The following is a 27,531-nucleotide window of genomic DNA, read 5'->3' as shown; positions in this document are numbered from 1 at the left end:
GAATGCGCACACTCGCACAGCGCCCTGTGATTGGTCCGAAGTTTCAGAGTGGGCGTGGTCCTACTCGCCAGTCCACAAACAACGCGAGGCCTCGATGTGACGTCATTGTGTTATTTCTCCGTATGACGTGTCGGAAAAGGGTTAGTATTTTATCCCCGGTAGTCTCGGACTTGCTTGAGCGTCTCTGTTTCTCGAGAGCTTTGTAGTTAAAGAGCAAATTACTTTCTCCTTAATTTGCTTCCCGCTGACAGCGTTGAGCTCCATTTTCACCCTCATGAGACTATAAGTAATTTAATTTTCTTAATAAAATGTCAGTTTGGTCTTTAAGTGCACGTTTAATTTACTCCACAGATAGGCCTCAGAAAAACGCACACTGCAAACACTGCTCATTATATCTAAAATATCAAAATTAATAGTAACACTCCTATTGCTAATGTTTAGGCACTAAGCACATGCTCCACGCCATGACTTTGCTGTGGGCTATGACAAACTCACTTGTTCCTCTCAGTGGAGCTGCAGGTGTCCCGCACAAATTAATACAAAATAATGCACCAGTTTAAATAGAATTTCTATCCACGCTAACCCTAATTTCCATATGCAGATCTTTCTCTCCCAACAGTCCCTCTCGCCATCACACCATTTCTTGCATTCTAATGCTTTCTCACATCTTTACAAAATCCCCCCTTCCGCCCCGCGTTGTGGATGTGCTCGTTTTGTCGACTTATACATCGTATTTCTGCACGTTTGACTTGTCCAGTGAGGAGATATGCGATAGATGCGGTGTTTTGCAGGCTCTAATTTGCACGTTTTATTACCAGGAGTGAGTGGAGACAATAAAAATGGACGCGTCGGGAGGTTTTTTTTCTCCTTACGTTGCATCGACCTCCTGCTCTGCTTTCAACAGGAGGATGTCCGTATGTGTGAAGACTCTGGAGCCTGGATGAGAAAGGTAAATGCTTTTTTTTTCTGTCCCTACACTCCAAACCCATTCGATTCTTTCGAGTCACTAGTACATAGAGGGAGTGAGATTTGAACCTGTCTCACCCCTCCCCTCTCTCTCATAAAAAACCTCGTTTCCAGTCTTTGATTCACTGGACGAGGGTGGATTTTTTTTTCTTGTCTGTGTTAATTCAAGACTCAGGACAGTCTGATGACTGGAAACTTGAGTCAGACCATTCTCTGGATGTTTATACAAATCCACCCCTTCTTATTTATTATCATATAAGTGTATGGTGCTTATAATGGAATCAATGGAATTTAATCATGTTCAGGTAGTAACCCGGAGTTACTTGCAGCATTTGAGGCTTCTTGATAATCTTAAAAGGTAAAGGAAAGGAAAGAATAGTGTGGCCAACATATGGAAAACTGTAAAATGAAATAATTGCCAAACTAAAACCCTTAGTTTACCATTTCTGCTTGATTAATGCTTATGCAATTGAATGTAAATTAATATGTTGATAAATCCCATTTGACAGATTAACAGAGTTTAAAAAGAAATATACTGCTTCATATAGTGACACAAGCAGTTTTCCTTATTTTGCTGACAACTATATAAATCAATGTCCCTACATGATGTACAATGGGTGTGTCCATGTATGTCCAGGGCAATGATTGGTCCAGGGTGCTCGTGTGTTGCATCATAAACCTATAGCTGCTAGTGCAGGTGTGTAGTTTTCTTCACTCTGTATTTGGAGTTAAAGGAAAGAAATATAATTTTAAAAAATTAGCTGAGTTGAGGTTAAACAAAATTTATAATGCATTGTACGTAACGCCTTTAATGCCTCTGATAACTTTTATTGCTTTTTGACAGATTTGTGCTTCCATTCTTTTTCTGCTAAGACACATAAAAATGTCAGATGTGCAAAAGGTCCATTTTTGGGGGTCACAAAACTTCATATAGCCATACAACCATCATTCATATAAACCGGGGCATGGGGGATGGGGACAATCTCAGTTGACCTTGTTAAGAAATGGGGTACACCCTGGAATGAATGCATGTGTTTGGACTATAGGAGAAAACAGACGCATAAAGAACATATTATAATAACTAAACTATTTATTAACATTACATTTTGTGAAAAACTTAACACTACATTTGTAAAGTTGTGTGTTAAACAAAGGTGCAGTGTGTGAAATGTGAAAGATTTGGGAGCATATAGTGAGAGATTATTGATTATAGAGATTATAGTGAGATTGCAGAATTTGAGCACACCCTCCCTAGTTTCCAGATACAAGAGATTGTATTGTGGCTGTCACCTTTAAGACAAAACAAGATTCCCTGTCTAGTCAGTGTTTGGTTTGTCCATTGGGCTGTCCACTGGGCTGCCGTAGAAACATGGTGGTGCAAAATGGCTGCCTCCATGAAAGAAGGCCCTATCCCTATGTAGATTTAAAAGGATCATTTATTTTCTGGTGATTACAGGCTAACGACCAGAACATTTTAATGAATGCTATATTCCATTTCTGGCAAAAGATCACTCTACCCATTACAGATTGAACCTTTAAGGCTTTATTAAAGGTTTTGCAGCCAGATAACACGTGACGTTACACACTCCAGTCCTGGTGGTGGCAGCACCTTTAACACAGGTAGTCTGCCATGCACTAAAAGCAACATAAAATAAGTAGGTAAAGGTGAATTTCACAGCGCTGAAACATTTAAGCATTGGCCAAATAGGTTTTCACTGACTTAGAAAAATATCCAGGATTATTTGTTAATATTGTCAAACAAGGTTTAGCTGAAGTAGTTGTGTAGCTTATCGCTAAGGTTAGCTCTCTGAGATAACATTAGTCTGCACACCTGCCAGCTAAGGAAGGATGCAAAGGGGAATTTACTGGTTGCTGCTTCTGTTATAAGAAGATGGTGTCAGTAATCTGAGATTGTGTTCTTTCACACGGACTAACTAAACACATCCCAGACCCCAGAGAAACGCAAGTATTCAAAGCACTGACAAACCTTGTACCTCAGCTACTTACATGGTGTTTAGTCTGTAAATCTAAACCAAATCATGAAGATGACACCGTCTCAAAGGGTCAAGCAATAGGATAAAACATTTCAATATAATACATGGTTACTTGTTAAGAAATGAAAGAATAATAATAATAATTTTATGTTTATAGTAATCAGAAACACCGTGAACACATGACTATGTAGCAAATCACAATATATACCTTATTATAACTGAATTCCCTATACACACACAAAAAGCAAGTAATGAATTTGATGAAGTCATGTACGACATAAACAAACCTAATAGTGAACTGTCCTAAAACACTCACACCAAGAGTTCACTATTATAGAAGTACTAGCTTTCCTGTTGTTGGTTTACACGGAAGAATCCCATTAATTTTCTCTTTGCCCTTGTTTGATGAACTCCACTTGGAGCTCCCTCCCTGCACTATAACCAGCTATACTCTAAACTTCTCACAGCACTGTTCCCTTTTGCAACCAGAACCAAATATTCAATTAGAATAATTCTTATAAATTGATATGGATCAATTTATTCCTCTCATGAGATAATAAATCCTCTGTTGTTATAGTTACCTTTTGGTTGGCAGCAGAGGGGAGAGAGGGATGGGAGAAAAAGCAACAACCAGAAAGTGGACAGGTAGACAAGTGATAATGCCATGGAAGCTTCTGTTTTGACCACATGCCTTACAGAGGAATCCACAGTGATTTCATATAACTAAGCACTGTTATCAAATGTAAGTTGTCTTTATGTCATACATACTCTGTTTGCTTTAATTATTGTATGTAATTTTCTAGTTGAATACAATATTCAGTCCGTGTGTTTGTTAATGCAAACATTGTGTACCAAATTGGATTGAGATTAGCCAAAGTGAAAGGGGTAGAGTACAGCATATTCTAGTTTTCGTTTTCTTAAAAATATTTAGTGGTGTAAAACTTGTCACCTACTACTATTTAATAAAAATATTTTTGTTGTAAATTTATATTTTGTATATAGAATAATATAAGCATGTTATCCAGCAATGGAACACTTTCTCAAGCACTGGTATTTATGATACGTTCTCATTAGGGCTAAACTGCCCCTGTGTCCTTCCAAATTGTCCCATAAGCAGTGATAAAATGATATTTTTTACTTTGTTGGAGAGTTAAAATGGTTGTGGTGTTTATTCTTAACCTCAAAACAGGTTATAACCTTGGTTGGAGTAATAATCTGGACATTGTAAAATAATGTTATCCTATGACCGGTACTTTGACCTCTGGAAATCCTGTATGATACAATTGCACCATTAACTAACCTTCTTTAAGGAGCATAGTCAGAGGCCTGTAATGACTTTGCATAATGAGTTACATTCTCTTTTTTCATTGGGTCTGCTTTCTAAAAGATCTCTGTATTGTACAGGGGAGAGTGCTATTCCCTTTTATCTCTAGAAAAAAACCCTTGTGGCTACAGTTTGATCAATTAAACTCCTGAAAGCCCCCCTCTTTTCATTCCTCTGCCTGAGAGGAATATAAAGTTATCAGTCTTCCCAAGCGATATGAGGACGGAAATAAGTAGTTTGTCTATAAAAATGTCCAGGTACTTTATCAGCGTCCCAGTAGGCCCTGAGGCTCTGACACTGTTCAATGTGGCTCTTCTGTACTCCAGTTTCATACGTTCTCTCTTTCTCTCTCTCTCTCTTGCTGTCTACTTTGTCTCTGCCTGAGGCCCACTCCTCTCTGGGTGGGGTGTTCGCTGCTGGCCCTGCACCTCTGTTGGATTGACTGGGGCTTGAGCCCCAAGTGAGGTTATCGATTTCAATCAGTGGCTTGGGAGATTGGACCTGAATGATGCTGTAGACTAGGTTAGCTGCACTGTTTGTTGTTTGGTGGAAAATGCTGCAGGAGGAGGCACTTTGCTTTTGATGAGAAGTCAGATAAACACAGAAACAGCCTTACATATTTGGAGTGAGATCTTAATCTTCTGTTTTGGAGCTTATGTTAGTGGTTGCATTAAAATGGCCCCAAAAATATCCGAAAAAATACAAAGATTGCAGATGACATATTGCATACTAACACAGATTAGATGTAAATCTGTTATTTACAAAATAATCAATCAATTAATTGATTCATTGGTTGATTTTTTTTTTTCAATCTCCTTTAATCAATTTGTTTGGTTCCTAAAATATTGAATATAATTTAAAAAAATGTTGATCACAGTTTTCAAAAGTTTATATATTCAAATTGCTCTGGCCAACAATCCAAATAAATATTTCTTTTGCCATCATAAAGGACTGACAAAACCAGCAAATGTCATATTCTCACATTTTAGAAGCTGGAACTGCATAATCTTTTGTATGATAAAACATGACTTTAATAAATAATTGATTATCAAAATGTTTGTTAATTAGTTTTATTTTGGTCGATCAATTAATCAGTTAACTAATTTTAACGTTTTAGCCATGTGTTTGAGCATTAGGCATAAATGTGGGCAGCAAATGGATGCAATATTTTAAATAATTGCTTTTTTAAATTACATTGAGATAAACAAGTGAATACAGAAACAAATTGACCAATTTCACAGATCAGCAGTAAATGTGGGTTGAATAATTCAGGGAAAGGAGCAGGAGTTTACACAATTAATATATTTCAGTATCACATTCTTAGAATATTGCACATGGTGTTCTGGTTTTGTTGAGTAAATACTGAGAAGTGTGAGATGACAACTTTTCGCTCCATCATCGTTCAGAGGAAAGCGCAGGCATAAAGACAGACTGATAAGTTCCTGTTTTGTTTAAAGAGGGAAGTTAGTTCGCACAATGAGAGTGCTGCTGCTTCTGCTCTCAGTAGCATTTGCATCAAGGCCAGGAGATTAAACGTGTGGGTTGGGAACTGGAGAGCGTGTGTTGTCTCACTTGGAGCCCCCGATGCCAGGGTTCTAGCTTTCATCGTACTGGGTGAAAGATTTCTCCTGGACATTTCACACTCTGTGTCCACAGGTGGGTGGTTCACATGCTGTAGGTGGCAGCCTCTGTGGATTTCATGCAGAAGTACAGAGGAGGTGGCTGTGGGCAAGTAGTTTCACACTTGCCAATGTTCAGTATACTAAGCTGAGATGCTGAATCCCACACTCTGTAAAGTCATTTATGTAGTTTGATGGTATTTGGAGTGTTATGGTAATATTTTAATGTCAATGGTGTTTTTTTTTTCTAATATTAACGTAATAATATCAGTTATTAGAGTTTATTCTAAAGAACCAGTGGAGAATCGGGTGAGATGCTAGAAACTACTGCGGTTTTCAAAAGGAAAATTTTGGCTGCAGTCAGCGCTGAAATGATTTGTCAATTAGTTGTTCAGTCGATTCACAGAGGTGTATTTTCGGTCGTTTTTCAAGCAAAAACAACAAACACTGGATTTTACCAGCTTCTCAGATGTAAGGAGCTGATGCTTTTCTTTATTATGCTTGATAGACAACTAAATGACTATCGATTTTGGACTGTATACAACAGTCACCATTTCACAGTTTTTCACATTTGTTACTTTTTTATGACATTTGTTTTGGAGTCAAGTGTTTAGGACAATATTTTAAAATAATCAGTTACATCTCTGCTGACTTCACTCTTGTCATGCTTACTCACTTCAGTTTTATGCAATACTTACATCAGGGTGTGAGATAATTACACAGTACAGCAATGCAGGCTATGACTGACAGTGTCCTAAAATACAGATGATTTTATATATTTTTCCTTTTTAACCATTTGAAAACCGAAGAGTCATTGTAATTTTTTTTTTTATAGGCTCCATGTTCAGTGCAGCTGTGCTGGTGCTTGGTTGCCTGCTGCAGATTAAACTAGTGACCACAGAGGGGCATCGTGGGACCAACCGCCATATATTCTATGCAGTGCATATAGACGGAGGCATCAGAGCTGCCAGAGCTCTGGCTGAGCGGCACAGACTGGAGTTCATACAGCGGGTCAGTGGATCTGTAAAACCCCTATTATTACCCTCAGCTACACGCCTACAATTTACATTTTCTAAATCCAGTTACTGAGTAGTTTTGTTTTTCTTCCCGAGAGCTGCCAAAGTGCTGAGTTCGGTTTTCTATTTGAGGAATATCTGACTTTCATCAAATTACAGCAGTGTTTATGAATATTTCATAGCTTATCAAGACACCAGAGTAGGCTGTCCAAACAGAGTAGCACCAATTTGAAAAGACACATACATGCTCCCCAATCGGCACACAGCCATATCTGGACACCTGTGTGTAGCCCGCGTCAGTTTATATGAGAAATCCCTCTATGGAATAGGTTCCAGTTCAATGTCTTAGGACACGATTGGGTCTTCACCTATTTGCCTGAGTTTTAATCTGTTATGCTGAGATCTTTCCATTTGTCAGAAGACTAGATGTGATTTATCCACATCAATACTTTAAAGGTTACTTTGGTTGTTGAGTCTCAGAGTGTGTCAGCTCCCTGTAAAAATGCTCTCTGCTCCACTAAGGAAATAAGGGCTTCGAGCAGGTCTTGGTTAGGTGGAATAAAGTAGTTCTGTTTTTTTGTAAGAGTGAGTTCAAAGAGGGGGTTTGAGGGAATAAGAGATTTTGAAATGAGCTACTTCTGATTCTCTTTTATGAAAGATTCACAGTCAGAAAGATTTAAAAGGTAAGAGTCCTTATGAAATTGCATCCATTCCACACTTTCTGTTAAACTAAGGATTTTAAAAGAGATCCTTTTATTTAACTTCAACTTTCAGATGTAAAGATAGTATAATCAACACAAATTCTTTGGATAAAATATACAGTTTGATTATAGAACATATTAAAACTTTTGATCGTAATGCACCCAGAAACAGAAAGTACTTGACCTTAAATACAGAGATCAGGTTCCATAAAATATATTTAATAGGATATGGAAAATTGCATTTCAAAGAATTAAATCTTGAATTTTAACATTGAATTTTTAGGTATTATGTTTTTTATTATAATAATTCTATATATAATAAATGGTTACACTGAACCTCTACAGGAGAGAAATCAGAGAAAATATCATATCACACCTGCCCCATAAAAGGCTTTATTTGCAGTTTAGTCTAATGTAGTGTAGATTACTTTATTCTGTGCTGGCAGGTGTACATTCTTCCGTTGATTTCAGTCACGGCAGACAATCAAAAAACTGTGATTCAAAGTTACTAATGATTGATACTGGAGGTGTGTGTGTGTGTGTGTGTGTGTGTGTGTGTGTGTGTGTGTGTGTGTGTGTGTGTGTGTGTGTGCGTGTGCGTGTGCGTGCACACGCGTGGGTGTGTGTGCGTGTGTGTGTGTGTGTTTTGACATTATTGATAAGAGTTAGTGGGCGTATCCACTGGCCTGGTGTAGGGCATTGTGCCGTGCTGGCTCTAGGGAATGGGGACGCAAGCTCATTTCAACCTTGGCCCTGCTGCCTCTGCTGCGGCTGCTGCCTGGATCATGAATAAAACATCTCTTTGACCTTTATCAAGAGTGTATTGGACAGTCCACCCCCGTTTCTGTCTTCCTGTCTGCTTGTCTTTCTCTCATTGTCCCTCCTCACATATGAACACAAACATCTCTACCTCTTCGTGCATTGTTTTATCCCGTTTTATACCAGCGATACTCCTTTGATGCAGTGATCTCCTGTAATAACCACAACAAAAGCAAATAGATTTAATTTGGAGAATCACAATGCATTATACAAACACCGTACTATTATGCTGGATTTTGGTCTTACGTTTGTGAAGTGGTGGTGCGATTCTGCAGAATGTTGTACATCACTGATACGATGCTGTCATGCAATCCTGTAATAAAACACATGCAATAAGTATGCTTGTATGTTAATAAGTTGTCCAACCCAGCAACACATATCCTGAGAAGAGCCTCAGACAGCCCCCCACCCCCAGGCCTAATCTGCTGACTGGCTTCTTTTACCTGTCTGTTGCCAGAGGCTGATGCTAAATGTCACTGACACTAAATCGCCTTTGTTAAGTCAAACCTACTTTAATTATGTCACTTGTGATTTGTGCCTTGCATGTGGCAAATATTGTATATCAAGAAGAAGCCAGCACTTGACAATTTGCTGTGATATATATATATATATATATATATATTTTTTTTTAAAACATTGAAGTAGAATGAAAAGTCTGACAAGCCGAACACCAGCTTGCGAGGATGGTGATGTCTGCTGGCATTCCAGTGGTAATGCAGCATGAGTGGAATGGGAATCAAATGTCTCCATGCTGGCACTCAACATATTGTTGGTCTCTTTGATTTAGTGTACAGCATCCAGGAAAATGTCATCACGTCTCTCCATTGTGCAGACTTGACATATCCATTTTGCAACTGTAAAATACAAAGAAAAACAACGGCAACTATCCGAGCTGATGTCTTTATGCCACATGGACAGATTTACTGTGATGCATTGCAGTTTCATTTGCAGGTGCCTCTTATGCAGCAGACCCACTGAAGCTTTTCATGTCAGTCTTTATGATTTTGAAATGTGTCAAAGAGAGAGTTGATTTGTCTGTATGTATCTTTTACTTGCCTTGCTTCTTGCTCATTTAGAATATTAAAAAATGTTCATAGTTTTTAAACCTTTCTTTAAATTAGAAGGTAAAAAACATTCAGAATAGATGTGGGGAAGTGTAAAGTAGCAATATATATATATATGTAAAGCCAGCAAATGCACTGTACACCGGAAGCTCTTGGTTGTAATTATTACAGCTGTGTGACAGTGTTGATGTGGATTCAAAGATTACTGTCATCTAATGGGAGTCTCATCTCCAGCCAAGGCTGTGGTGGTGTAATGCAGTCATTATGAGCCAGAAAGAATGAGTTGCTCTGACTACACAGGTAATGGCAGCCATTACAGGTGCAGGGTTTCACACACAATGACAAAGAAACACAACAATTCGATCTAAAAGACCTGATTTTATCTTTCAGTTTATACTGCCACAGAAAAACAGCACAACACCGTGATATTATATGCTGATTTTAAGAGGCTTGCAGGCTTACTTAGACTACTGTCAGCCTAGTTTTAAATAACATCACACAATACCACAGTTTTACAGATATCATTTTTTGCTTATCTATGAGTATGCTAATCCACTTAGAGATACAGTACATAAGGTCTATGTGTTTGTTTTTATTTTAGCTTCTTAAAGAATTAGGTACCTGTGCATCTGTATATGTATGCATGTGTGCTCTTACAGCTATGCTTGTGAGGACCAGTTTGAGTTTTAGTGTGCAGGGGTTTTTTTTTTTCTTGAACTCTGACACCAGGAAGTCCCTGGTCTCCAACCAATGGTGAAAGGCCTCCCATATCCCCCTTTTCCCAGTGAGGTGGAATACTGCTGGCAGATTACCATATCATTACCATATCATTAGCATAACATTACAGATTCACAGCTTGGCTCACTGTCTGCAGACGTGATATCAGCTCATCGAGAGATTCAATCCTCAATCCGCTCTGTGCTTACACCCTCCATCCTCTCCCCTCCCTCTGTACACTTGAGGTCTGTTTTCCATCTGAGTAAAGCAGATGTAATTGAGGTAGAGCACTGGATTTACCCGCTAAATGAAATCACACAAATGCTTCGCGATCAGACGGGGCTGCTGTCGTACACATTCAGGGAGCTGCTTCTCTGAAACCTCGTAGCACTGGACTCCATTCAGAATTTCTAATATCCCCTCAGAAATAGCCTCAGTTAGATGCTAAGCTATGTCAAGCCTTACTCGGGTTGGATTACTCCAGGCTGTTATGTTATAACCAGGTGTGTGTGTGTGTGTGTTTTGCAAAAGGGAAAAGGGTGACACGCCACCATCTTCTCCCTCGCCCCTTCTTTTCCTTTTTCTGTAACGTAGGGCACCCAGGGGCACCAAAAGGGACACCAATCCTCTAATGGTTGGGACTGAGGGCCCATTCCATTAGTCAGGGGGCCCAGAGTTCACTGCTGCTTCTCAGCATGAGGAGGGCAGAGGAAGCGAAATGGAGGCAGGTGTTGGCCGGGGGCAACACAGAGGGCAACGCTGCACCAGCTGCATGCTTGGAAATGTAGCACTTTTTCTATCTACCTATCTCCACTTCTTCTCTAGCTTGTTCTATTTCATCATGCAAGTACAGATGTACACACACACACACACACACACACACACACACACACACCGACTTCCTATCACCTGCTTTTGTCCGCAAATTCATTCATTCCAGTTAGCTTTTCTCCATTTTCCTTATCTCTTGCTTTCTCTCTGTCAGCCTCACACACTGATTCACTCATTCATTCACTCCCACCTATCTCCATCTCTTTCATTTTGGCTCTCTCTTTGCCCACCCCCCCATCCCCGCTCATACCTCTCTCATTTGTAAATGGAGCGAAATCTTGACTGAGCAATGTGTCTGAGAAGATGTGGTTTCCCAGGTGGGAAACTCTGGTGGGAGATTGAGGTGGAGAAGAAGAAGAAGAGGAGGAGGAGTGAGGAAGGAGGGTGAGGAGGAGGGGTGCAGAAATGATGCTACCACTCCCTCTCTTTGTCTTCCTCTCTCTTTCTCCTTCTCTCTCTCTCTCTCTCTCTCTCTCTGGGCTGAGATGATGTATGGCTGCAAAGGCCACATGTTGGCCGTGTGATGGATTAAAGCACTTTGTAGGAAAATTACTGAGAGCGCCTGAGCACACCAGAGTCTAGCCCTTAATAAAACTCTCTTCAATATTGAAATGGAGAGAGAGAGGGGATAAGAGAGAGTTAAAGAGGATAAAGAAAGATGGTGGACAAGATCAGGCAGTGGTGGTAGAAGCACACAAATACCATCACGTGATGTTTAGTTTTACTGTTGGATTTTACTTCCAGGTTTTGTTTGAAAGTCATTTATAAAACAGCTTAGAGTCAAACAAGTGAAATTAAATCAAATTTTAAAAAGTGGTTGTTTATTAGAAGCTTGGTGGATAAACACGTTTGACGTGCTTGTCAGTTATGGGTGCTGCTATGATTGTATTGTCCTCTCCAATTTCAGTGATTTCAAGCTGAGGAAATTTTCATTAAAAGACAGTATCCAGCCCAAATCTGTATAATGTGACAGTGGACTCCAGTGCGTGTCAGTGTTAATTTCCAAATAACATATCATTTAGATTTATTTTCATTTCGAAGGAGGATTATTTTTTTGGGAGTTCATTTTTTTTTTTTTTTTTTTTTTACATTAGAGAGAGGGAGAGAGGACTGTACTCTGTGTTGAGTGGGACACATGAAGGACAGAGTGCAGCATGGATGATGGACTTTAACTGTATTATCTCAAGTATGTGGGTGAAAATGCTGTAATGCTGTTTGCTTAACATTCCCACACAATGAATTAACATGACCTTCATACATTCATTGGTGACAGGTACAGCAATTTCTAAGCACCTGAATAAATTGTTAATTAATTATATCATAATAAAGTCAACTAACTTGAGTTGTCATATTCACATTTGCTGCAACATGTAGTCGACTTATTAGTTGATTGACAGAAAAGTTAATTACAACTATTTGACTAATCATTTAATTGTTTTAGTCATTTATTAAGCCGAAGTATCAAACATGACCTGGTCCCCACATTTTAAATGGTAAAATTTTCTGCCTTTTGTTTTGACACCAGAAATAAATTGAATCTGTTTTGGTTCTTGAATGTCAAAAAACAAGCAGGCACCATGGGGCATTTTGAAAAAGTCTTTTTAGACATTTCTGAGAACTTGTTTGAAGCCTATGCAATCATCTGACTTATCATGTTTCTTGCCTTGTGGGGTTCATTTTTAGGGATGGTGCCATCTTCCCAAAGAAATCTAATCCAAATTGTAATATATCAGAATGGTCCTATAAATGTACACTAAACTAATTGTATTTGCAAAAACTGACCAGTCCTGATATTTGTCCCTTTAAGGTGGCATAGCACCCTTCACACTCCCCTCTCTCCTGCTTTTCCCAGTAATACCAGCAAGGCCTAACTGCTCACCCCATTATTTAGCTCCTAGCATTGCCCAACATCACCCAGCCCTCCTCCAATGTCTTCTTTCTCCTTCTCCATAGTCTGGACTGTGGAGGCCATAGCCCCTGTAGGGCTGTTAGTGTACACACCAGCTGCTGTGTTCTCCGTAGGGTGTGCTGCCTCACGTGGCTCTCACACACAGCGTCAATGACTCTTGATGTCTTGATGTGTTTGTTTTTGTTTATTCTTCATGCTTTTCCTTTCATCCCTCCCTCGGTTTCTGTTTCTCTCTGCTCTATCTGTTTGTCTGTTGGAGGCTGTCAGTAGCAGTGGGGCACACAGCTCCTGTGGATATTTCAGCTCTTAGATGACTCAAAGTCCAATGCTGCTGAACTGTCATCAAAGGCTGTAGGAAGCATCAGGCTTATAGTGATATTTGCTTTTGAAGGCTATTATGGAGATACAGTGTGTTGTATAATTTTTGGACTGAGGCTTGTGTTACTAAACACATGTATAAATCTGTTGTATAGTACAGCCTATAAAATAATTTGTAATTGGAATATTGGGATAATCAGAGTAAAGAGATGAGACCGCTAAGTTATAGTGACTGTCTCTTTACCTGGTAAGTGGTGTTTTAGTATCAGCCCCTGTGTGTAGGGTTGCACATTTCATAATGCCTGCTGCTTTGTGGTGCAAACATGCTATGGCTGCCATTAAATATCTGTCCTGAATGTAGAAAAGTAACTCAAATATGAAAATGTTAATTTTAGGACAATTACATAAAATTTAAAAAAAATTTTTTATTTGTTTACTTTTATGACCGATTTTTCTTTTGGCCAACAGATGAATTTAAGTCCAATATTCCTTTTCCTTTTCTGTTCACTCAACTCAACACTTTGAAAAATGTCTGTTCACTGTTTGGCTCTGGACAGGCAGCAACCAGTTGTAAGTTTATTGTAGCTTTTCCTGTAAAAGCAATTGTCCAATGGTGGAACAAGGTCCAGCAGTAAAGCTGTGGGCCATGGAACCAATACAATGAACTACAAGACACTAAAAACACAGTTTCTGTGCGGGCTCATCACATTCAAGTTATAAAACAGTACTCATTAGTGCTTCCCTTTTATAATAACAAAGAATTAAGAAAATGGAGAAGGTAAATTACTGGCTTTGTATCTTTGCCTTTATCTTTCTGTCTCACCGTTACTGTTATTTCTAGAGATTCTCAGCTTTCTTCTTCTTTTGCTGCTGCTGCTGCTGCTGTGTGTGTGTGTGTGTGTGTGTGTGTGTGTGTGTGTGTGCGTGCGCGCGCGTGCTTGCTTGTGTGTGTGTGCCCTATTTGTGCTCCTCCTGTGTTTGTAGTTTTGACTTTGAGATTTTCCTTTGCCTTTGAGATGGGAAAAAAATGACCTTATTACACTTCAGTCAGTGCAGTTTGGGACAGCAGAGTTGTGTTAAAAAAACCCTAAAGAGCTGTTATTATTATTATTTTACCCAGTTTAACTGTTTTCATTTTTTCTTTGGGTGATGCACAAAAATAATTAGCTGTATCTTTACTTTTCACCAAGACGTCTTAATTTGGTAGGGGAGTTTTTTTTATTGGGCTTCAGTTCAGTTTGTTTCCACGCATAAGATCAATAAACTATCATTACACTTGTCGTTAAACTTCACATCATTGTTCCAGATGCATTGTAGACTTCTTGGGTGTAGAGTAAAGAGAAGTTAGGAGAGCTCAAACTGTGATTATATTATGACATAAAGAATGGCGATTGCAAATTTGATGAAACCTCTTCAAACTCAAATTATAATACCATTGCTTAAAAAACTTTATTTGTTGGCCTCAAACAAAAACATACAACAGATTACACTTCGGTAGCAACTGAGGTCTTTCTATTGTTCTTGTGCTGTTCTGTTCCACTCAGATTCTGAATAACAGCAGCAAATGGGATCTTAAATGCAGACTACTGTTGCATCTGTTCAGCACAGTTCAACAAAGTGTGAGCTCAGCACAAACTGTTAGCTTTTTGCTTGGGTTAGCTAGCCACCAGGCTGATTCAGCAACACATCCCAGATTAATATCAGTATTACCATTTATCTTCCGCTAAAAGTGCTGGTTATGGCTTTTCACATATGATGTTTGCTTTCTTTTGTCTTTCATGTTGAAAATGAACCTTAGTAGGAAGTTCGGAACCAATAGAAGTGAACTCACCTAACCTCTGGTGGTTGTCATTTCTATGGTATTACGATTTTGATGAGATTTAAAATGATATGTTTACTCAAAAACAGAGTCATATGCAACTTTCAGGATGGATTGATATAGATGGATATGTACAGCTTTGCCTTCAGTAAACGTAAAAAGAAGTTAAAGTAAACTACCGATAATCTTCAGGGATCGTCATAAAGCTTCAAATTGAGTCATGTTTTTATCCTTTTAGCAAACAAAATTAACAAATAACTTTAAATTAAAGCTCACAAAGACATAAAAAATAAACTGAAAAAACAGGTTTTAAGGAACAAAAGATGGAACGAGCATCATAATAACTCTGGCTCTTTTTTGAACTTCTGTGTTTCACCATGTCTGAAATCTTCTTTGTCTTTCAAGTAAGTTGTTTTGAATTTTGTGGCTTGGGCCTCTCAATCATAAGCTGTGCAGTTGGATAATCTGATTTGACACTTGAAGAGGTAGCTCAGGCATTTTTTTTTTTTTTATCTGTAGACACCAACGAAGAACTATGAAAAATCAAAACAAAATACAGGTATGAGCAAAATGTGTTGTTTATACTAAATCTAGAGAAATCTTTGACACATTGGCTGGATGTAAAAGAAATACTGCCTCACCTGGGAAAGAACATTTGTACTATAAACGTTAAGCTTGGCAATAAGAACATTTATCAATAGACTCATAGCTAAATAAAACGTAGCACATTAAACACCTGCCTCAATAATAATTCAATCCATTTTCCTAAAATGAAAAGTATTTTTTCCAATTCAAGTCATTATTATTTTCATTGAGAAATAAATAAAAACAAACAAACAAGCAGTTAATTCCAAGTTTTTATTGTCCTTTGGCAAGTGTTGAAGCTGGAAAAGTAACCAGCAGTGAATTTTATACTGTAGCTTACCTGTTTTTCAGGCTGTGCATTAGGTCTAAACCAAAATAAAAACCACCATGGGATAATTAAAATGCAGTTCTTTAAGTGAATAATTTGTTATTCTTTTTTCTAAACGCTCTGCTTTCCAACTCACATAATTGCAAGTGATTTTTGGTTGGGGTCCAGAATACTTCAGTCCAACATTTACTCCTTATGGGCGCCTCATTAGTTGTCCATCTCAGCAGGAGTAGTCAGTTCTGTAGCTGATCCAAGGGAAAGTCAAAGTTGTAGATTTTTTTTTTTGTTTTTTTTTTTTTATCGTGGTCTGATGTGTTGAGCATATTCAATAGACCGTCTTTTAGCAGTATGATCGTACATCAACAGTGTCTTCTGTTTGAATACACTGGCTGCTGGAGACTTCCTGTGTGGGGCTCTGTCTACAGTACTGAGACAGGCAAGTCAGTCTTTTGGACAGTTTAAACTTCACATGTTGCGGTAGATTATGTTAATGTAATTAGGACACTGTTTGCAAATTGTTTTTGGATTACAAATATGCAAGGCTGACTCTCCTTACTTCCTTGGGTGCAGAAAATGGATGTTTGCTGGTGGCCAGCAGGTGTTTTTAGCAGTGTGCTGAAGTGCAACTTTTAACAGCTAATTTTACAGTTTATCGTGCACACAAACTTGGAAAAAACTCTGCATACGTGCCTGATCTGAATGGTTTAAAATTCATTGCAAATTATAGTTTACTAATTTACTATACGAGTGCTAAATATGCACACATTTCCATTAGTGTTCTTAATCAGGTTCATAGTCTACTTATTTCTTGAATATTCAGAGATTAATTATATCAGTTGGTAATGATGGTGTATTAATAATTATTTTGTAAAATTCCTGAAATTACATTTTAATGTAGCAATCTTTTTATTTCCATTTAATTTATTTAATATTACATTAAATATATATCCATATATCCATAAGCATCTGTCAGCACTCAGTATTTTTTATTTCCTGCAGCAATATAATCATACCCTGGTATTATCCTTAGAAGAATTTTTCTTACAGCACCAGTACTGTCATGCTAATCCCTTCTTCATCAGTGCTTTGGGCTAAGGTTATGCGTTGGAGAGATTCTCTTAGGCAATCAAGGGCCTGAGAAGAGCATGTTGAATAGTCCTGTCTGACAGCTTGTGTCTCTGTCTGAAGGTCTAGTTTATCTGTGGAGTCATCGTCTGACAAGAGGGTATGGGTCAGGGTGCCGTGGCTCCATGCATACTGCATCAGTGTCATAGATTCAGTCTTCATTTCATAGGCCTAGTTAAGAAAAAAAATCAGAAAGAGTTTGGAGTTTCTCAGACCTTAAATAACTCCAGTATAACGAGTAATAAACAAGCATAGATGTTGATGAACTCAAATACACAATAGCTCTTGTTGACTCAAATGATTACATATCATTCACTGACGGGGCTGTATTTGCACCCTGAGCACATCACATAACTCAGTCTGACTGACATGAAACTGGTACAAAGTCCTAATTTTTCAAACAGGGTTTAGGTGCAGATAGCGTGATTGCTGAATGCCATGTGCCTTTGTAACAACAACAACTTTTTGTTGTACAGTACAGTGTTTACAGTGGATTCAAATATTGTGTATGCATGTCTGTATTTCATCAAGAGCACTGGTAAGAAAACTTGAATGCTCTTCATATTTGAACCCCCTTTTGGGATAAAGTCTACGTTTCTTTGTATTCATACTGAAACTAGTTCAGCATTAGCTTTAAAAAAACATCATTTGATCAGTAACCAATATGTGATGGATGTAAACATGAGAAACCATAACCATGTGTAGGGTCAAGTATGTACTGTGTATACTGGTAACTGATCCTCTAGATAGAGCTCTACCTCTGACTACAGCTACTCAGGACATCCCAATTCATGTCAAGCTCAGTTCACTGCACCATGATTCAAGCATTCAATATCTGTCTCTCTCTCTGTGTATGTATGTATGTGTGTGTGTGTGTGTGTGTGAGGGTGTGTGTGTGTGTGTGTGTGTGTGTTTGTGTGTTTGAACACTCTCATGATTAGTGTTCTCAGTGACTGGCTGGCTGATGGGGTTGATTTGTCCAACAGTGCTGTGTGTCAGGCAGGCTCAGCGTCCGCACTGGAGAACATGAATGAAGGAGCAGATAATTGATAGTGACAAGGCGCTCCCAGCCTTAATTGCTGCTGGTGAATTAGATTACCTTTTCAAAGTGCCTTCATTAGCAGAAGGAGAACCATACCAATGGTCCTGTGATTGGCCTCATATTGTTTTACTGTGAACCTGCTTTGGCAGGGCACAAAGGTGTCTGTGTGTTTGTTGTGGTTGGTGTGAAATTGCTCACTAATTTTCATGTACACCTATAGTTTGACTATGTGTAAATGTGTGTATGTTACACATGTCCAGTGTCAAGTAATATCAAGGAGTCAAATTTAACAGTAGGGTTGTTTTTTTGTTTTTTTTTTTTTTTTCTGCTTATATGAACTGAAAGGATTAGGTCACCCAAACTACACGGAAACATTGTTTCTTGGTTACCTTGTGTTATCTAGATACACACAAGTTTTGAGCTATGTCTGAGATTTTTGCTGCTAACCCAATACAATAGATGTCACTGAGGATTGTAATGAAAAAAAAATCAACAGTAGTATGTCTTTCTTGAAACACTGTCCTGGTAAAAAATTTTTTGAAGTACTTGGTACTGGTGATGGCCCATTGTAAAATGATATGTGTATGAGAATGCAAAGACGACCCAAGTGCCAGTTGACAAGAGACAGGAAGGACTGACAGAGACAGAAAGGAACTACCCTGAAAACAACAAGCATCAGGTGACAGGCGAGATAAATAATTAGACAAGATAAAGTGTTAGCTAGAATGTCACACTGGTGTCAACCTTCCCATCATAAAAGAGAGAGCATCCAGTATAGGTTTACATCCAGTCATAGCCACATGATCAGCACCATGGAGAGTGCCATGGTTGGCTATTAGGAGTAACTTTTTCAAAACCTCTTATTTGTGGTAACCACAAGTTCCTTGTATTGATGTAGATACAAAAGTCTCAGAAACCAATATCTCAAAACATGGACAAATAACACTGAACAATCTGTAATACCAGGTTCAACTTAAAGTCAGTGGAAATAAAATTCATTTAAGCTTCCATTTCCTGTTTTACGTATGTTTGTTTCATCTTGTATCAGTAAATGTTGGCTGCAGACTCAGACTTTTTAGTGCCAAAACAAGCACTGATTTCTTATTATATTTAATAAAATTCTTTAGATTTGTTCCATGTAGTAAGGCTAACACATTTTAATCTTCAATGAAAAAAGAGCACTGAGTTTGAGGTATAGGAATTGGCATTGGTAAAAGGTAGACTGGTGCATCCTAGTCTCCATTACATTCATCAGCTCAAAATTGTGTTTACTTGCTGCCATCTTAAATATGTACCTTTAAAATTCTGTTTTAGCAAATTTCATTAATTGATTGATCCTTAATTCATCCCTAGAGCAATTTATTTTTTCCTTTAGCCCTGTGACAGTGAAGTATAAAATCAAGGTTAATTAGTTAGTTGGGAGTCTTGTTTCACAAAACCAAGGTTTTGCAATTGAAGAGAAGATTTCAATATAAAAATAAAAGCCCTAAAAGCTAAGGGAGACAATGGGAAAGGATTTTGCGGAGATGAATCAGTTAAAGTAGAGAGGAGTTATTGTTCCATGAGACAGATTGGAGTATTTTTTATAATAAAAAAAAAAAAAAAACCTTGCTGAAACTTGCTATGCTGTAATCCAAAAGTCCAAAACCTATACTTCTTCTTTGCCTGCAGCTCCAGCCATCCATCCTCATCACATTTCAGTATCTGTCTCCAGTCACTGCTCCATCACCAGCCCATAGTAGCCCCAATCCCCCCAAAACCCACTGTCATCTCCATCCCTGTCTCATGCTTCATCCCTGCCCCAGCTAGCCTGCAGCCCCCTGCTGAGTTAAATGGAGTGTGCTAGCGTCAGGGGAGTCGCTGGTGCTCAGTTTAGTTCAGCTCAGCGCAGCTCAGCTGGGCTGCCAGTGTTATAAACTTACTGTGTGATTATTGTCAGAGCGAGACTCCTCCACCTCAGGAGGTCTGTGCTGATGGGTACTATGTCACCAGGTACAGCCAACCATGGAAGGTGGGATGAGAGGGCAAAGGAGGGATGAACAGTAGGGATAGAAACTGGAGTTAGAAGCGGACACACCGAGAACTAGTGAGAGACATGGAGAAGTGTAACAAGGACTGAGGGAAGGAGGGAGAAATACGAAGGAAAGAGAACACACATGAGGTTACAGACTCATCAAAAGAGAGAAAAAGGCATGCAGAGCAAGGAAAGACTTATGTGTACCTATCAGAGCAGAGAAAGACAAGCAAAGACACACTGGGAGTAATATAAAGAAGGAGAAGCAGAAGAATAATGTGCTAGGAGAAGAAAGAGAGACAGCAGGGAAATCAGCAGAGGAGAGGAAAAGAGGGAGAAATGGGGAGGGTGGATAGAAAAGAAAGGCAAGAAATTAGAGAGAAAATTTTCAAGCAAGTGATGTGTGCTGTGATTGTTTTCTCTCCCTCTCTGTGGCTCTCTCTGTCTTGCTCTAAACGGTCGGGATGTGGCCTGTATCTGCCGGCAAGAAGGAACTCAATTTGGGACAATTTACTCGGCAGTCTCAGCCCTGATGCACCTCAGGGACAGAGAATATAGAGAATGAAAGTGAAGGAAGATAGAATCAGCAAGCCACACACACACATACACACACAACATGAGCTTGCACACAATTGCCTCTGAGTAGATTTCACTTAGTTAGTCCTAACTCTCCCAGGCGGTCAATACGATTGAGTTTATAAGGCTTGGAAATGAAAAGCCCAGGATAAGGTTAGATAAACTGTGCGCTATTTGATTTTGGCCCACCTCTTGCAGAAAACCCACACAAGACAGATGGCCAGAGGGATGCGCTGAAATCATGTTGTACAAGGTCATATGGGTGATTAATGCTGAATACGTTATATGTTTGACTGTTTGACCCCCACACTCTACCTGTATTAGTCTCTCTGTAATGACAGAAACACGTTCATGATTTCTGTAATGCACCTTCTAGCATTCTCATCATACTCAGTTTTAAAGGCACATTATTTTAACAAATAAGCAGTGCACTCAACCAATAAAATCTAATATCAAATGTGTTTTTTTTTTGTGTGTGTGTTCTGTAAACCTTCATTCCATGAAAATTTGAGATTTTATAACCTGACCACAGATTTTCTGTGCTGATAGATTGGCAGCCTAGAGGGTCTGTACACGCTGAGAGACAGCAGGGGGCGCACTGACAGAGACAGCTTTGAGAACAGTCTTGTGACTGCAGCAGGGGTGAGTATTTTTTAATTTTTATCAATAAATAAGTACTCTGCTGAATACAATATCCTCCAGACAGTAGAACTCGTAGAATGGATCAAGTGGCACATTCCCAAAAGAAGCCACTCTGAGATTGCTTTTCTTACTTTACTTTTTTGGCCTGACTCACACTGTCTGTGTAACACAGCGGGAAATGGATTTGTAACTACAGCAAATCAGAGCGTTCAGCTACTTAGACGTGACTGTTTGATACATTTAACACGGCCACGTCAAGGTGAATTCACACTCTGGCATCAGTTCTGATTTTACACAGCATGTATATGCAAATAGAAGTTCATTTGGCTGCTGTTGCTGTTTTAATCAGGGTCTAGTGTTGATTAGCGAGAAACAGAAAAAAAAAAAAAAAAAGAAACAGAGCCATGTAGCGAGCAGTGACTTAAAGTTGTTTACCCTCGTTGTGTGGCTCGTGTGCCTGTTCTACAAGATATCACTTTGTGCCCCCCCTCCCCAGTCGGATTCAACAAGCCATTCTGCATCACCCTCAGAGCGCACAATACAGCCTCCTCACCGGGCTTCTGTTGCCAGGGAAACCATCACCCACGGAGACATCCCATGACGGCACAGGGTGATGGAGGGGGGGACAAGAGAAAGGGTTGGAGATGTGGCTTTGGCCATGTCCACTCTCCAGAGTGCACTGGACCTCTGGCCCTTCCCCAACACACTGTCCCTTCACTGAAACACACAAACAAAATGCACAAAGCAGCAGTACGCACAGATAAGAACAGACCCGAAGGCACTGAGACGCACAAGCAAGGGAAAGAAATTAACAGAAAGCAAGAGAGAGAAGATGATTCTAAACTTTCTGATTCAGAATTATCATCTGAATCAGAGTGCGTGTGATTAATTGAAGTAATTTATGCGCAATCTCCAGTGACTCCATGTATGGTTCATGATTTCATTAAACTGTAACTTTAATTACATTTCTAACATCGTAACTTTAGGTGAAAATGAATTTGCAGCCCTAAAATATCCCACATTTTGTAATGAGTTTTAAATTTAACGGATTGCACAAATAATGTTTTGGGATAATGAACAATTGCCCACTTAGACATTGCATTTCTTTACAAGACACCGTGTTTCAACAACTTTCCATTGAGCTTTTTTTTTTTGTTGTATTTTTTATTTTATGTAAAGTTATGTTTTTAACCCTAAGGCAAGAGAAAATGTCTCTAAAACAGTTTGCGTTGTGATAGCTGTATGGAACATGTGCTATTGGCGGGTTATGTGTTGCCAAACACAATTACGGTGTGTTAGCTGCAGTAGCTGGCCAGCTGCCAAAGCCTGAGCTATATGCCATCCTGCCACCTCTGACCAGGCCTCTGTCTATACAAAACTGCATGCTGCTTCTCACTCTGCATCACACACTGTACTTCACATTACACACCAGGTGGGTTACATTATAGAGTTCACTAATTAGGTTAATGCTTCCTAAACTGTCTTCTGAGCTAAAAAAAAAAACAAAAACCCAGTATTACTTGTTGCAGTTATGTGGTACAGTATCCATCCCAGGACTGGCAAAACTGTAAGAACATTTCTTTTGTTCAGGATAAAAAAACTGAATTACTGGTGCATCACTGTGGTGCATCACCAATATAAGATGATGTTTTCAAGCCTTAGATCTAATGGAACTAGTGTTTGTTGCTACAATTCTAAAACTTTGAGTTCAGAAAAGGATGTCTTTGGACCATAGGGAGAGATGTGTTTGTTGCATCCTAACAAGACAGAGTGAAAGGTGACTGTGGTTTTTGACATTGTTACTTGAGATCAAATTAACAAATCTCAACAACTTGTTACATTACAAGTGGATAGATGTCAAAGGAAGATGCTTTGTACCACAAATGTAATCTAGGCTGATGCTTGGCAAGTATGCTATAAAAGGTGTCAAAAGTGTGTTGTCAAAGAATAATTTCATTCTCTGAATACAACAAGATGGATAAGTCATTGTAGATTAAATTGCAAAGAAATGTTTTGTGATACATTGCTGTCTGGATAAAATAGAACACAGTTCTACATTGTCCTAACTATATCTACTGAAAGCCCCTTATTGGCTTGATCTGATCACACAGTCATCATCAGCAGCATGAAGTTTGCTTAATTTAATATTTAAGTTTATGGATTTATTTGTTTTTTGCAAATTCCATATAAAGTCATCAGTGTAATATATATTATTCATTATGCCATGTTGTAACTACGCTGTCCTGAAAAATGTACTGTAGCAATATGAGCTAAAAAAAAAAAGAAGCAAGAAGAAATCAGATTTTTTTAACAAATGACTCCTGACTTTGTCAGGGAAGTGTAGATAATGATGTGGAACCAAGGCAAACAAATGATAATGCTTTACACAACACACTATACATCACAGTTCATAGAAATTATTGTTCAGTCTCTCAAAATGAAATACTTTTAAAAGTGAAGAATTTCAGTTGAGATTATGAATATGATTTTGGTAAATTACAGTGGAATAATAAACAGGCTCCTGAGATCGGTCACATCTGCAGCAGCTGTTGTCAATCAGTCAAACACTGGCTGTGCTAAAGCAGTCCATGGGAATGGAGTTCTGAAAATCACATGTGTAGAGTTGTACTACAACAGCTTATTGTTTACAGCAGAGACACGTGTGGGGTGGAGGTCCTTGGTGGTTTCTTTGGTGGTGGTTTTGCTACCATGTAAACCCGGCCGATGGATCCTTCTACCAACAAAGCAACAATCATCTGTTGTACTGCTAATGACATAATTAGCAAGGCTGTGGAAAAACAGCTCAGCAAAAATGTGAGAGCTTGGAGACAACACACAGATAAGGACACAATACACATACAAGCACTCACACAGCCTGTACATGTGAATACCTTCGGACCTAAAGAAAGAAAAAGCAACACGTAACACTTCTGCATACACATAATGCATGCATAAAGGAATATAGACACACAGGCAACCACTACTCATTTAACACCATACTATGATAATATGACTTCAGTGTGACAACATTGTTCATTTAGTTTTTTTTTGTCTCATGTTCCATGTTTCCTTCGGGCTCCACGTTCCTCTAAATGATTCTCTTCCTAAATTTCCTATTGCAGTTTCCTTCTCTAATGCATGGACTTGTCTCTGACTGAATTCTACAATGACCTTTTGCAAAATGTCTGAGATACTAACCCCCTGCCAGCTTCTGACATACACACACAAGTCCCTGCTGGTGTACTACACACTTAACACATGTGTACTGACAAAGCACTGTGCAGAATATGTCCCAGTCTTCTGATGTCCTTACTTGGAACACTTTTGCTTGTCTTAACATCTGTCTATAGTTAAGCTAAAGTGTAGCTGTGTGGAGGTCATGTCTAATTTTCGGAGCACCGTTAAATGCCAGCCATAAGGCTCCTGGCAGTCAAACACATATGCAGCATAACTGGTGTAAAAGTGAACATTTTTTTCCACCATCAACATTTCAAATGTCATGATCAGGTCAATCAGTCAACTAATAAAATATGTCTCTAGCTCTTATTGCATGATGCTTACCCAGCTAATCTCTGTTGGGCATAAAAACTACGAATAGATATGTAAGTTACATCTAAATAGAAACACTCTTTTTTTTTTTTTTAATCTTTTTTGCCTGATAACTGAAATCAGTCCACTATATTAATTAATGCACAATACTGTGTGTATAGTACCCTATGGAAACCCTAGTGACAGTTGGATCATACCATATAAACAATTTTTTTTTATTACTCTCACCTGTATATTTGACTATGGACCATTATAACATGAACGGTTAAATGTAGTTTTTACTGACAGACATCACTGACTCTAACAGACTTAACTGACTAACAAAAAGTTGGGATGCTCTGGGGCATTAGGAAGCTGGCCTGCCTTGCATGCAGCCTGAGAGCCAGACCTCATTTTAACATATATATATATATATATATATATATATATATATATAATGTCAGGTTAGCTCTTACACTGGTTAGCAAAATGCTGATAATTCTCTTCCCATTGCAACACTGTTCTTTGTTCTTTTGTGTGTATTAATACTGAATACATTTAGAGCAGTTAATGCCCATGTTCTTTTCTTTTTTTTAATCAAAATGTGGTGTTTGTTTTGTCAGCTGGTCTGTGGAAGTCCTCAAAATAGCCCAGCTGTGCAAAGAAATTCCAACGATCTTCATGTGTTTTTAAACTTCACAATCTACCCCCTTTGTATGTAAAACCATAGTGATGCTACTTTGACTATCCCTTTCATTTTAACTAGCCTGTGCAGTATATTGGCAGGCATTTTGAAAGTACATATTTATATAAGGATGTTATATTGGTCAGCTTCCCAAACCAAACAGGTGGCAAGCTATAAAAGCATTATTAAAGTAGTTTTCACTTGCTTATTTCCATCTTGATGCTACAGATGTCTCTCTATCTGCCTCTCTCTCTCCCACCCACTCATCTAGCCGCACAGGACCAAAAAAAAACATTACATTTTTCCCTCAGTATCTTCTCACTGCTGAAGCATTTGTGTGCTTTTTTGCTCTCTTTATTTTTCTCTTCTTTTTTTTTTTTTGCAATTTTTTTTTTTTAGAACTCCAGTCACATCCGCAATCCCGCGGCCCTATAAGGAGCTTTCACGCTTTTTGGTTTGCTTTAGATGTTTAATACCCCCTCTCTTTTGTGTCAGGGAGCCGGAGAGGCGTTAAGAAGCGCTGATAAACCCCACTTAGATCCCTTCCTGGCCCGTCACCTCGGCCTGCCGGGCCGCTTTAGCAGGGAACTGATCTGTGACGGCCTGCCACTCAAACTGAGCACTTCTGAAGGCTGACACAATGGAGTGAGCAACACATCAGAGAGCCCAGGGGTGGGTGGGGAGGTGGAGGAAGAGAGGGTGAAGCGAAGGAGGGACAGGAGGCCAAGAGGTGCCCTAAAAGAAAGCTAGAGGAGGGGCCAGAGTTTATCTCCCTGTTATCTTTCTCCTCTCTTTCAATTTATGCTATTTGCCCCTCCTTCCTATTGCTCCTCACCACTATAGAGCTTGTACTTTTTTTATTTTTTTTAAGGTGTCCATGTTGGTTTCACTGTTTATCTTCACACAACGCCTCTGTTTTTTTTTTTTCTCTCTGCGGTCAGTGCTGGCTAGATATGAGAGACTGAATGAAGAGGCAGAGAGTTGGTGGGCAGGGTTGGGGGTGCAAGAGGTAGTTGAGAACCAGATAGGGATCAGTGATGCAGCAGGATCTGGGTGCTGGTGGCAGTGGGGCATGTGGGATGCTCATTGCAATGTGGTGTAGTGGGTCCACCAGGGTAGGGCCAGGGTGGGGCAGAAAGAGAGCATCAGGAAGTACAGTGCATTGATTGACAGGTGGTTGGAAGGGGGTGGGGACAGTGGGCTTGATGAGGGGACATGTGGCCACTACCGCTGACATCGCCATCACATTCCCAAAGGGCTGTGGGTGGGTAGTGAAGCCCAAAATGTCAGCGTTGATATCTGTGCAGCTTGGTTTGTATCACACTGCTGCAGCTGCCTGCCATCCACCACATCTACTCATTCATATAGAGGAGACATGGGAGTATTATAAACACACACAAACATACTCTCGCACCCACTCTGACTTCTATTCTATGGAGCCATATTCGTGCGCACACACACACACACACACACACACACACACACACACACACACACTTTTACTCTTACTGTCTGCCTCCTCCTCCTACTCCACACATTCACATTGTGCCTCTGTCAGTTCTACCTCAGCTGTTCAATCATGCAAGTGCTTCACAGCTCTCCTTTTCTTCCTCACTGATTGAAAACAATTTTTCCTAAGACATTTATTTTTTTTATATGTACTGCCTTTGTCCTTTTCACTGATTTCAAACCATGTTCTCTCTCTTTTTTTTCCATATTAAGGTAGACTTTTATTTTGAAGGAAGAAATGTCAGCTTTTGATGCTGAAAGTTGCACTGACTTACTTTGTATTGCAACATATGTTGGTTAGCCACTAAAAAAATTATATGACAGGTTCTTTTCTGTTTGGTGATGTCATTTTACAGTGTGTTTACACAGGACCTTATTTTTTACATTGTGTTGTACTTGG

General features: G+C 39.1%; 1 protein-coding gene across 1 annotated transcript in view; it reads left to right on the top strand.

Moving 5' to 3' along the window:
• Positions 1–2: 2 nt before the first annotated feature.
• LOC113122687 (proprotein convertase subtilisin/kexin type 4-like) overlaps positions 3–27,531 on the top strand; it is a 147,982-nt gene continuing 120,453 nt past the window's right edge. The window contains exons 1-4 of the mRNA XM_026294182.1: positions 3–140; positions 5,742–5,940; positions 6,739–6,914; positions 21,317–21,409. Coding sequence (XP_026149967.1) covers positions 3–140; positions 5,742–5,940; positions 6,739–6,914; positions 21,317–21,409 — 606 coding nt within the window. The remainder of the gene's footprint in view (positions 141–5,741; positions 5,941–6,738; positions 6,915–21,316; positions 21,410–27,531) is intronic.

Source organism: Mastacembelus armatus, chromosome 16, assembly GCF_900324485.2.
Source record: "Mastacembelus armatus chromosome 16, fMasArm1.2, whole genome shotgun sequence".
Lineage (NCBI taxonomy): Eukaryota > Metazoa > Chordata > Actinopteri > Synbranchiformes > Mastacembelidae > Mastacembelus > Mastacembelus armatus.
Note: the sequence above shows the minus strand (reverse complement) of the source record. Positions and strands in the feature narration are given on the sequence as shown.